Here is a 13,028-nt window from a genome sequence, read left to right as displayed (position 1 = left end):
CTTGTCTCAGAACTGTTTCTCGCTACTGGAACTTTCTAGAGCCTAACATTTGCCAAATGTCTTACAGCAATTGTCTGGATTGTGGTACCACAATCGGACGCACCACCCAGATGTGTTCGCTGCTCAGAACCATCGGTCACCCAAGTTCTCATCACTGCAGTGCAGCTCCTGTGACAAGACCTTTTCCAATACTGTCGAACACAAGAAGCACATCAAAACAGAACACACAGGTGACGCTGGGGTGCAGCTGAGGGTGGAGGGACTCACTCTCCTCGATCCAGGCACTGTGGCAATTGCCTCTGCTCTTCCCTAGCACAGCAGAGGAGACCATGCCTGTCCATCAGGAGCAGTAGTTTAAGTGGCTGAATTTCTCAGGCCCCTTAGCCCAGAGCGGTGTAAGCTCCAGCTAGCCCTCAGAAGCCCTAGCCAGCACCTGCAAAGGAAGGGTGTCAGTTTCATGGCAGATGGGTCCAGGTGGGAATCTTAGCTCCAGCACTTAGCAGCTGCATGACCTTGGCAGGTGACATCTCCTGTCTGAGTCTGTTTTCTTCTCTTCAGAATGGAAGTTATTAATACCTCCCTTGCAGGTACATTTGGGGATAATCGCAGCAGCTGTCAGTCACAGCATTTCCTATGTGCAGGGCCCCAGCCCAGCTCTCTGTCTGTGTTGTCACGGGAGTCCCACACCCCCTGTTGCTTCCACACAGTCTGGACCACAGCAGTGCTCTCTGCCAGCAGGTTACACAGATCTCTTTAGGCACAGGCTCCTAACTCCGCAGATGCCCTCTCCCCAGCCTGGACCCGGGCCCCTGGCCCCAGTCCCTCCAGCTGTGGCACAGCCGCCCTCTTGTCCCCTCCCCCCACAGATGTGAAGTTCCATGAGTGTGACCAGTGCAAGGAGCTCTTCCCCACACCCGCTCTGCTCCAGGTTCACGTCAAGTGCCAGCATTCAGGTCAGTGGCCCCTCAGCGCGCCCCTGAGCTCCGCAGTGGGCTGTGGGTCTTGGTTCCCCTGTTCACAGCTCCACCGCACAACCTGAGTCCCTTACTGGCCTGTGCTCCATTTCATCTGGAAGATGGTACATCAGTACCAAGCTTACAGGAGGCCATGACGACCTCAGACCTGGCCCTGTACGCAATTGTGCAGCCCTGTGTGAGAGCCAGATCCACCACTGCTGTTTTCCTCAAATAGAATTGAACCTTTATTTATTTTTACTTTTTATTAGTTCTTTGTGAACATCACATTATTCATCCCAGACCCACTCATCTCCCTGTCCCCTGGTTACCCGCCTTTCCTCCCTTGCAACCTCCCCCACAATAGAAAAAAAAAAATCTTGTGGAAGCTGTAGTATGTCCCAGTGTGTCCCACAGTGCACCCTTTTGTCCACACTTCTTTGCCTGCACATGTTCATTGCAATGACTTGGTGGTGGTACAAGGATTCTGACTTCTGCTAATCTATTAATACTGGAACCTCACTGGAACTCCCTGCCATGGGCCATGTGGAACGGAACCATTTTTCAATAACCATAGGAGGGGGAAGTGTTGCCAGTGATGCTACCTGCTCGTTATGAGAGTCTGCAGGATTTGCAGTTTCTAAGCATTTAGTCTTAGATGGTACTGAGCTTATCAGATCACTTACTCGAGTACACGTACAAAAAGGAAAACAAGAGATAAATTAAGGGGCTGGAGAGATGGCTCAGTGGTTAAGAGCACCGACTGCTCTTCTAAAGGCCCTGAGTTCAAATCCCAGCAACCACATGGTGGCTCACAACCATCTGTAATGATAACTGAATTTCTTCTGGGGTGTCTGAAGACAGCTACGGTGTACTTACATATAATAAATAAATAAATCTTTTAAAAAAAAGAGATAAATTAAGGAAGACTTAAGCTTCACAGAGGAGCTTTGGCCTTTCCCAGTGTTACCCCACTGTCAGCATCAATACAGCACAAGCTGTAGGCTTCCAACAGGGGACAGGAAGCCGCTGGTGTGGTGTCCTGAACACCTTATACAACTTGGCTGCTTTTGGTTCCCAGTCTTGGAATGTAGCCAGTGCTTCATTTGCCTTCTCCCTCTTAGACCTCATGATCCCTGGGAGGTGAAAGCGTACCCCACCCTGTCTAAGGCTCTCCTAAGCCATAGACTCTGACCTGCAAGCCCTGATGCTCTTGGTGTTTGTGTGTGCACAGTCATTGATAATGGCCCCTGCTTACAGTCTAGGCTGCGGCCGGCAGGTGCCATTGAGCCCATTCAGAAGTCTTACGAAGTGCTTCTTGAGGCCTCGAACATGGCTCAATGGTGGTAGGCTGCTTGCCTTGCAAGTTCAGTTCCCAGCGTGGAAAAAAGGTGTTTCTTGGATAGAAGAAATACAGTCCCTTTCGCAGGCTGTCCACTATTGAGTGAACAGTGGCCATCTGCATGGGTGATTCAGACAAAAGACACTGAAGATGGCACTGTGGCCAGAGGGCCCCTAGCCGCTCTGTATCTGCAGCTTCATGATGAGGGAAGTGTGAGCCTCACGTACCAGGAGCCCTGCCTCTGCCTCTGCTCCCTCATCCTTACTGTGCATCCCCTGCTCTTCTCTGGGCCATCATTTCTCTACAGCCGAATGATGTCTCTGCCTCCTTCAGGGTCGCAGCCATTCCGGTGCTTGTACTGTGCAGCCACCTTCCGCTTCCCGGGAGCCCTGCAGCACCACGTCACCACAGAGCACTTCAAGCAGTCGGAAAGCACCTTCCCCTGCGAGCTCTGTGGCGAGCTCTTCACCTCCCAGGCCCAGCTTGATAGCCACTTGGAGTCTGAGCACCCAAAGGTGGCAGGCACTGAGTCCCAGGCAGCTGCCTCTCGCATGGTGCAGGTGAGTCTGGGGCTGTTGGCTGCACAGGATTTGAGCACAAGGTTCCGGGGACTTCGCTAAGGACTTGGTCCCAACATCCAGTCCCGCTCTGTGGGGCTCTCGACAGCTCTTACATGAAGCACTCCTGACCGTTGAGACTCTAGACAACAGGAAACTCTAGTCTGTCAGTGGCCCCTAGGTAGACAGAACATGGAATGGGAATTTGCAAAGTGGAACACCAGTGTCTCCTTTCAGCTCACACATCCCCCACCTGAGAAGCAGGTGAGATATGAAGGGTTGTCAGGATGCCTCAGGGAAGGATGGCTGTACTTTGTTGGGCAAGGCCAACAGAAAAAGTGCTTCTTGGACAGAAGTATAGTTCTATTCACAGGCTGTCCACTATTGAGTGAACAGTGGGCATCAGCACAGGTGATTCAGACAAAGTCCACTGCAAATGGCTGGGTATAGTGCGCATCTGCCCACACCTGTGCCTTTGCTAGCTGGTGACGTGAGAAGGCCAAGCTGGAACCAGCCCGTCCCTCGTGCTTTCTACTTTCTCGTCTTCTCCAGAGGCCGCAGAACGGAAAAGAACCCAGCAGGTGTCCGTTGTTCCTAGGGAGGTTGACTGGGGATGTTTCCCAGTGGAGGTTTCTCTGGCCAACTGTCATACCGATCAGGTTCTGCAACCTCTGGGGAGCAGGGCAAGTGTGATGAACAGGAGTCCAGGTGAGGCTCCTGCTGCCAGCCTACCTAGGACTTCTCTTCTGTTGGCTTGCCTAGAAACAGGGCTTCTAGGCAAGGTACCTTGTGGCGGGCGAGGACGCCATCCTTCAAGGGAAGAAAGGCAAAAGGCGGTTTATAGTTGAGTTTACAGCAGTGCTACTGTACCAAGTTCCTGATTCACCACCGTTAGCCCACAGCCTGCCACAGAGCTGAACCTGCTTTCCTCCCCAGCGCCCACTCTCCACCCCTGGCTGGTCCTCGGGAGCCCGGTGGCTTTGCCTTTCACATAAGACGCTGTCTTAAACACATCAATGCATCAAGCCGTATCAGCTCAGAGGTGCACCAGGAAGCACAGAGGAGCTGAGAAGGCCACTGTTAACAGGGTGTGCAGGTTTTCATGGGCAGCTGTGGCCCAGCATGGGGAGGAGACAAGCCTCCATCTTATCCCCTAACCACTGAGCCGTGTGAGTGAAGTGAGTGGGAGAAGCCACAGTTGAGCTCCTGGTGGACCGCTCCTGTTCCCTCGGTCCTCTTGCACAGCACTTACTCTGCATCCTTGAGACCGGGGAAGCCACTGTTCACTGGAGTGTAATCATAGAGTCCATGCACCCTGAGGTGGCATACCGAGCAAAATTATAGCAATTTAGTGCACAGAGTTATTTAAATTGTCTGCCTGCCTCTCTTTTGCATCGCTGGTGTATGAAACTTCCCTCTTCCCATTAGGTGTAAGTAATTGCTCTCCTCGGGTGAAAACATAAATATCATCATTACAGCGTGAGCCAGGAGCCATGTAAATTCTGGGTAGCTCACTGTGGACACTGCCCAGAGCAGCCTTCCTGTCTTTTCCTCCAGGTGATCCGAGCTCCGGAGCCAGCGGCCCCGGCCGAGCAGGTGATCACGTTGGAGGAGACGCAGCTCGCTGGCTCGCAGGTGTTTGTGACCTTGCCAGATTCACAGACCTCTCAGAACAGCTCCGAGCTTGTGGCAGTGACGGTGGAGGATTTGCTGGATGGTACTGTCACATTGATCTGTGGTGAGGCCAAGTGAGTGGCTTCCTTCAGTAGAGGAGCCCGTGCTGTACCAGCAAGGATGCTCTCCCCCTGCCTCTGCTCTAGCTGCTCTGCTGAGCTCCACCCTGGTGCTCTCACTTGAAAAACAAAGGCTTTGTCGTTCTCATAGGATCCACAGTGTCTGAGCTATCCACGCTGACACCAATACTACCGCCCTGTGTGGTGGAGCCTCAATCCTCCAGGCTTCAGCTCAGGCCTGGACTCCACCCACCCCAGGGAAGTCTGGCTTCTGGAATCAGAGTCTGGGGGAATCAGAGTGGAGGGGAGTTGGTAGCCAGGATGGCCAAGGAGATGCAGCATGCTGGCTGCCCTCAGGAGCAGGGAGTTACCCGAGTCTGAGCCAGCAGAGGGCCACAGACACCGCCAGTGCCTCTGCCAGGGAACCACCCACATAGCCTCCAGGGACTCCTGCGTGGCAGCTTGTCCTCCCCGGCCCCTGCTCAGGTTCCTCTTGGAGGCTGTAAGACAGGTGGCCATGTTAACAGTGCAGGGTCGCATTGGCATCCCTGATCCTCCCTGCTCTGTCTTTCCCAAAACACAGCTTCAGAGCATTGCCACTGGGGGGCAGCTTCATGTGAGACCATCCTGCTGCCTCTGCCTTGCTGGGTGTTCATTGCATTCCCATATCAGAACCTCCCTGTGAGGCTCTGGCCTGCCACACCTTCTGCTAATCAAGGCTGAAGCATCCCAGCCTGGAGACCTCTTGCTGACTTCCTCTGTACCATGTGATAGCCTAATGAAGCAGCTCCTGGGGGCAGGCAGGCCTGTGCCTGCACGTGACGGATTAGAGGCATCTGAGGTGGCCTCTGCTTCTCCTGTGGCCGGCCCACATGCCTAGTGCATGGCCTGCTCCCTGGGATCCCCCTGGCTGCATGCTTGCTGCAGTGCCATGCTCCTTTCAAGTCTGAGTGTCACAGAGCCTTTTATCTTCAGTTCCTGACACACAGTCTGGTAATTGATGGCTTGTGGAATCCGGTTGGAAGTGCAATTAGATGGATGTTGGTTCCTGCTGCTCAGAGAGAAGGGCTCGCATCTAGCTTGCTTTTCTAGAAGCCCAAAGAGAGGAGTGGGTCATCACAGTATTTGCCCATCAGGCCGGGCTCCCTGTCACCTGGTGTGGCTGATTCCCTACAGAGGGAATGCCCTGATTTGACACTCACCTTTAAGCCACCTGCTCTCAGAGATAAGCCCACACCTTCCTGCCAAGTGCAGCTTGCAGAAGCATGTGCAGAGAGGAGGGTCTCGTCTGATCATGGCGGAGATGCATCGCCACCATGCCTCGGCGGGCTCACAGGGAGACAGGCGGTGGCAGCTTAAACGGCAGCCGAGTTCAAGGCCTGCTGCCCTTTGGCCTCAGCTTGGCATAAGGCAGCACTGGTGAGTTTCTATTCCAGTGATGGCCAGCCTCTCCCAGTCAGCCCCACCCTCCTCATTGCATATGCAAATCGTTTGAACTCATCAGCTAGGGAATCTCCCCTTTCTAAACGTAAATGTTTTTCAAAGCAAGTCAGCCTCAGAAACCAAGCACTGACCAGAAGATGGTGCTCGAGCACCGAGGCTTCACCTCCCTGGTTTCTCCGCTGCGGCCCTAGCCTGCTGGCTTTCAGCCCCGCGCCTGCCAGCCGACCAGGGGAGCTCCCGATCTGTAAGTGGAGTGATGGTTCCTCAGTCCATCGTCCAGGCTTCTGTCAGGAACAGCACCTCACAAGCTGTGGAGGACTTAGGAACTGTAGTGTCACCAACAAAGTCTTTTTCCCAGCAAAAGGCAAACCTCGCAGAGGTCCTGAGAGAGAAAGTCAGTCTCTAAATACAAAGAGCTGTAAGGTAGAAACCCGAGTGTCTGAGAAACACAGTCTCGTTTTCCTGGAACCTGGGTGGTGTGCTACCTACCTTCAGTCACCAGACCGTAGTTGGCTGCAGAAAGCCTTAGGGCAGGTTGGCTGGCTGCCCATCCTTGGATGCACAGCTCTGTAATACACACTGCTGGAGGCACAGCAGTGCTGGGTCTAGAGTATGGAGAATTCCTGTCCTCAATGAGCTCTGTGCTGGTGACTAGTGGCCTCTGCCCCAGCTGCCTGTCTTTTTACAGTGGCTCTGAAGAAGGTGAAAAATCTCCATCTGCTGCCCTAGAGACCTGCCATGTGGGCCTCCGTGGTCCACATTGCTTTTGCAATGGAACTGTGGCTCCATTTGCTTCAGCCTCATGAATACTGCCTGCCTAGCCCGCGGGCAGGAGCTAGAGGAGCCTCCAGGTACCTTGGAATTTGTGTATTTAAGCAATGGGGCCCCAGTCTTCCCTAAGGCTCCTGAGCCAGCCACCAAAGAGGGGAAGGCAATGCCAAGCTGGAGTCTGGTTGGCCCGTCACTGGTGTATGGACTGAGCAGGTGAGACTTGCTGTCCACATGCATGAGCAGAGCCTAGGCCAGCCTGTGAGATAAAGGTCTTTCTCAGCTGTTTTATCAGGATGGACTCTACTGTCTTCTAAGCTGTGTGACAGAAAAGCTTTGAGTTCCGTCAGTATCCAAGCCTGCTGTGATGTAAGTTCTGGGCCTGTGTGTTGTACTGGCCATTCTACAGAAGCCTCCAGCCCATGCTGACCACAGGAGATACCTCAGCCTTGTCCCTAGGGCCTGAGCACTGATGGTTAGGACTGAGATGAGAGGGAAAGATCTCTGTAGTCCTGAGGATGGAAGGGTGTGCCTTTAAATTTCTTGTGCCTGAAAACCTGTACTGACAAAGGATGGAGACCCTGACGGCCCCACTTAGAGTGGGCAAGTGCTTGCCAGGAACAGAAGTGTTTCTTCTGGAACTAGAAAGTTGGTCAGTGGTGGAGATGACATTGGTTTGTTCTAGTCAGCTCTCCCACCCCAGCTTTGTTCTTCTGGGTCCCGTCTGTCCCAGCAGACACTTGGAAGAAATTGAGAGTAAGAGACTTAGGGCTGAGGGAGTCAAAGGAGGTTCATAGTTTTGTTGCTGTGGAAACCTTGGGTCACCGAGGACTTATACTAAAACTCAGAAACTCAAACTTACTCCAGTCTAACTGGGCCTATAAAGAAGAGGAGAGTGGTGAGTTCTTTGGGGACTGTGTTGTTGAGGAAATCGTTCCTTGAGCAATTTTACATCGCCTCCAAATTGTGAAGCTGGCCGCGGTTTCCCGCCGCTGCTCGTTTCCACCCAGGGCCAGGACAGCCAGCCCCGTGAGATGTGAAAACTGATTGCAAACTAGAGCTGCTCGAGATGCACTGTGGAGAGAAATAAAGTCTGTACTTAGGAAGCAATTGTGGCTTGTGTGTTTCAGGAGACTGGTGGTGGTGAACCTTCCAAAGGAGCATGGGTCACATTACAGAGCACTCTGTCCACCTGAGTTGTCCTTCAGTGTCCTACCTGGGGCCCTGGGGACACCTGCTCAGCTCCTTCCTGGGCTTCTGGCAGTAAGAAGGGAGATGGTGGCTACTCTTAGGGCTAGGGAACAAGTTAAAGTCCACATTTACTCAGTACACTGCAGAAGGTTTACACACAAGCCAGCCTCCTGTGTTCTCTCATAGAAGGAGAATTCCCTCTCTCAACTCCCCCTCAACACCCGACGACATCCACCACTTTTCATTTATGTACTGAATGTCAGTGGCCCCTAAAGCACCAAGTGTGCAGCATCTTTGACACTAAGAAAGCAGAGTCACAGATGTCACATTGCTGGCAGACGACAAGGAGGAGAAGAAATGCTAGGAAGACCAGAGTTCAGGGGAAGCCTGTTGCAGTTGCAGGCTGAGCCCCAAGGCTGGGAAGGCAGGATCTGGGGAGGCTCTGCACTCACTCCTGGAACAGTCTTGGGTCCAAATGTGGATGTATCCAGAACCTACTGTCCTTCACCCTTCTGTCCACGAGAGGTATCGCAGAAGCTGGAGCGCTCCAGGTCTCATCTAGGGCCTGAGTGTCTGCTCTGTGAAATCTAACGGAAGCATGTCCTTGGGCCCTGGTGGAAGGGGACTATGGAGAGGGCTGGCCTGGGATGGTTTGAGCAGAGGTAGGAATTGGGCTGAGGGATCCCTGGTGAGCTAACAGTCTTCTCCATGGATGAGGGTCGCTGGCTGAGAGGCAGAGCAACACAGACGGAAGGGAAGGAAGGGGGAGCTTTCCCACCCCTACTGAGAAAGTCACCTTGGACAAGCCTTTCCTAAGAGTGATGTGGAAAGTTATTAACATTTTTAAGTACCTGACAGTGCAGAGGCTTCCTAAATGGTTGCTGTTAATGTTTATGATAGGTTCAAGGGGCCCAGGAGATGAGCCAGGGCCAGGAAGGATTAGAAAGGAGCAAGGCTGAGAACAGAGCCTCTAAGCTGTCCTGCAGTGAGCCCGCAGCCTTCCTAGGACAAACAGGCTCCTGGAGCCCTCAGCAGCACTGCCGACGTAAAGGCATGAGACCAAGTCTAGTGAGCGTGGTTACGCTCCTGCATCCTCAGTCTCGTTCACTGTCTCAATCTCTGTGAGCCTATGAGCGTGGATGTGTTTGGGTGGAAAAAGGAACAGCAGCCTAGTGTGATGACGTGAGCCTTGTGATCCCAGCCTTCCTGAGCAAGAAATATGTAGATTGTAAATTCAAAGCCAGCCTCGGCCACAGAGCAAGTTGACAGTCAGCCTTGGCTACTTGGCAAGACCCGGGGGTGGGGGCTCTCAAGCAAAACAAAACAGGCTAAGGTAGCACACTCCTAAATCCCAGCACTCTGAGCAGCTCTGAGTTCAAAGCCAGCCAGGTACTTAGACCTTGTCTCAAAACACATGCACACATACACACACCACAAGGAAATGGGGGAAAGTAAGTACTGGGGGCTCTCTTCTCCACTATGGCTTGGATTTCTCTGAGAAGAGGCATCAAGGATGTGTGTAAAGATCAAGCTTCCCTTTCCTCTGTGTCTGTGCTCCGTGCTCCCTGCCAAGTGCTTTCAGAGCACAGATCCCATGTCAACTATGTCTCCTCTACAGAACTGGCTATGCACAGTGTACTCACTGGGTCCTTATGTGGTGCTTGCTGCTGGAGATGGGTCCCAGCCCAGGCACATTGCACTGAGCAGGAATAGGGCTTGTGCCTCCCGTCCTGCAGGAGCTGTTCCCCACGGGTGGCAGCATATATTATAATCCCACCCATTCTTCCCTGCACATCTGCAGCTTGGCAGGACAGAGACTGGCACTGGCCTAGGGCGAGTGCTGCTGGAATCCTACAGAGGTGTGGCTTGCCCATCTCTCCTCTCCAGCTGCTACACAATGGGAACCCCTGGCAGCAGAAGTTAGATTTTGCTGCAGTTCTTGTGCAGTTCCATCCCCATTGGATTCTGAAGCCTTGAAGAGGAGGCCAAACCTGACAAACAAGCTGTTCCTCTGGAAAAGTGGGGAGGACTAGGCTAGGAACAAAGGGGACCCAGCACTCTGGTTGCTGTCCTTCCCCGACTCTGCCTCACATCTCTGGCAAGGCTGCTCCCTTAGATACCTATGGGAGAGCCTGTGGGAACATCCTTTCTTTGCCCTCTGAGATGAGATTAGCAGAAGGCTGAGCAAGCTAGCCTGAGCTCCCCAGCTGCCCTGATCAAACACCATGCCTGCCGCTCTTCTCGCACCAGGTTCCCCCAGCGCAGGCCAGGGACAGCTGATCAAACACATCCAAACAAGGTCAGTCCAGGGACCCGCGGGCCTTTCCAGGAGAGATTTCACAGTCCTGGCATCAGGAGGGTCTGATAAAAATGGACGGGGTAAAAGGGACCCCAGAGACTGGGGAGGGAGGGACAACAACTTTTCGCCCTGTGAAGGATGGAAGTGCCTGATCCAGGTAGGGTTAGGACAGAAGCCAGCTTTGCAAGACCAGCATTTGAGGCTGCCTCAGAGCCCAGGGGCTGCAACTGGGGAACAAGATGGCTGTGGCATGTAGAGGAGGAAAGTTGTCAAGTAACATGCTTGGGAGCTTGGAAGCATGAGATTATTAGGTTGTCACAGGGTGACCTCAGGCCTCTCACTGTGACCCCTTCAAGGGCAAAGATGGCATTGACCTTGCTCAAGTACACACACGCAAGCATCTAGGCAGTTAGCCTGGCCCACCAGGTGTCCGACTGCATAGACCTGTTAGAGCAGGGGCCCTGGGAATGACTGATCCCACACACACCACATGCAGTGGACATTTGCGGATGAGGCTGGAAAGAAACATGGCTTCCGTCGTACCTGGGGAACTCGGACACAAGTTCAAGAATACCGTGCCAGTCTAGACTAAAGCTGAGAGCTACAGATGCGACGCAATTTTTATGTTTTATTTGTCTTGGGGAGGTGCTTTTTTTTCCCCCTTAGAAATATTCTCATAATTGTTTTGGGGGTGCTTGTCATGCAAGCCTGAATTTGTGAGTTCAGATCTTCAGACTCAGGTCATCCCAGTGCCAGGGAGATGGGAACAGCATCCAGGGCTTGATGGCCACATAGTGTGTAGCCAGCCAGTGAGCTTCGGGTTCAGTGGGTACCACTGTCTCAATAATAAAAGGTGGAGAAGTGGTTAAGACACCGACATTGACCCTTGACCTTCACGTGTGCACAGATGTGTGTACATGCATGCATACACACACACAACACACACATTCTCATCATTAGTAATTGGTGTTAAGTGCTTCTCACACAGTGGACACTGACCGGACCCTTTAAGATCCTGAGTTCATAAAATGACAATACCCGCTGTGGTGCGGATGCTGGTGCTCCAGGGTGACTGATGAGGAAGTCAGAGCAATCACAGTAGCAGTGAGCTCGGCTGGAGATCATTCATAACCCTGCTGTGTTTCTTGCTTTCTGCCTGGTTATCCAGGTAAGTGGCAGAGTCTGGCTGTTAGGGCTGCTGGCCAGTGACCTGTGCCTGTTTTAGATCCCTGAACCCTCTGTACCTTCACTAGACACCTACCAGCTCAGTCAGGGCTTCTCCTAGAATGCAGCAAGCCACAGAGCCTGCTAGAACTCCATGTGGGTGTCTGAGCCCAGTATAGTATGTGACACACTGTGGGGCTCCCTTGACCCAAAAACTTACGGGGAAGGTTCGTGGCTTCTCTGGCTTCTCATCTCAGCTGGGGCCCCTAAAGCAAAATGTTTCCCATGGCAATATCCATCCTACCAGAGTGTCAGATCTAAAGAAGATACTAGGATGCCTTGGAGCAGAGCCCAGCTTTTGAGTTGCTCAGCTCTGTGTTCAAGTCCCTGTCCTGCTCTTTGTTAGCTGTCACTTTAAATGTGCTGTCCTATCCTGATGGTCTTGTCTGTAAGATGAGGTAATGGACACTCTTATAGTAACAGATAGACATATATAAAAGGCTCTGGTATAGTTGCTGGTGGCCATCAGTGCTCAGTGACCATAATAACCAGTCACATAATGAGTTGGGCACAGAAACTCCACGGGATGCTTCTAACCCTCAGGTAAGCTGGACTGTAGAGAAGGAGAAAAAAAAAAAAAAAAAAAAAACAACAGTCCCAGAGAGCAAGGCCTGGTCCCAGCTGTGTCTCTCCCAACTTGTCCAGGGCCAGGCACGTGGCTGATGCTCTGGAAATTTCTGTAGTGTGTATATGGAGATAGCAGAGACCACTGGGCAAATACCTTGGGCCAGCCCTCCTCTGGCCTCTACCTCTTACATGGGCAGGACGGGTCATCTGACTTATACATTGATCCTGTTTCTGTCCCAGCCAGAAGACTCAAGGCTTTGTGGTGGGTTGAGCTCAGCAGGAGAGGGTAGAAAAGGCTCAGCCCAACAAGGGCACCCTCAGTTGTGGATGAGTGGGACAAATGTCTCCATTGTCTCACAGGGCCTCACTGCCCAGTAGCACTCTGCCATTTCAGTCTGTTCACACAGGTGTGTGCTTTTGATCTTTAGCAATATGGAAATTCAGAATCCTGCCGCTTTCCCCTCTGCAGTCAAAAGATACAGAGAGACCTCAGCCTCAATCTCAAGCTTCCTCAGCTGGGTGGACTCAGGCTGCCACATCCCTGAACCCCCACACCCCCATCATCCTGTCCCTGCCGTCTCTCCTGGTCCCCTATACTTCAGGGCACTTCTGGTCGCTGATTCATGCTCCTGGGGTTGGAAGGACATGGATTTGTTTTGCTGGTGCAGAAGTTGAAGTTTCAAGAAAGCAGATCACCGTGTCACGTGAGAAGACAGTTGCAGACCTGCAGTCAGGACAGCTGGCATTAAGTCTGCTTCCCAAGGAAAAGTGACGGCATGCATAGCAACAGGGTATAGTGACAGGGACACCATTTGGTCACTTCCACTGTGAGTATCCCCAGTGCAGGCTTCACATCTGTGTTCAGGTCCCTGGATCAGCAGTGTCCCGTGGGGCTCCATGACAATGGGAACAGTCTACCATGTCATTCAATATGGAAATCACTAGGCCCAC

At 52.6% G+C, this 13,028-nt stretch overlaps 1 protein-coding gene across 2 annotated transcripts in view; it reads left to right on the top strand.

The window, feature by feature from the left end:
* Positions 1-7,906, top strand: part of Zbtb40 (zinc finger and BTB domain containing 40) — a 69,997-nt gene extending 62,091 nt beyond the window's left edge. For both annotated transcript variants that reach the window (XM_029476383.1, XM_029476382.1), the window contains exons 16-19: positions 68-230; positions 867-953; positions 2,629-2,855; positions 4,410-7,906. In XM_029476383.1, coding sequence (XP_029332243.1) covers positions 68-230; positions 867-953; positions 2,629-2,855; positions 4,410-4,604 — 672 coding nt within the window. In that variant the 3' untranslated portion in view covers positions 4,605-7,906. The remainder of the gene's footprint in view (positions 1-67; positions 231-866; positions 954-2,628; positions 2,856-4,409) is intronic.
* The last annotated feature ends 5,122 nt before the right edge of the window (positions 7,907-13,028 follow it).

Source organism: Mus caroli, chromosome 4 (assembly GCF_900094665.2).
Source record: "Mus caroli chromosome 4, CAROLI_EIJ_v1.1, whole genome shotgun sequence".
Taxonomy (NCBI): Eukaryota; Metazoa; Chordata; class Mammalia; order Rodentia; family Muridae; genus Mus; species Mus caroli.
Note: the sequence above shows the minus strand (reverse complement) of the source record. Positions and strands in the feature narration are given on the sequence as shown.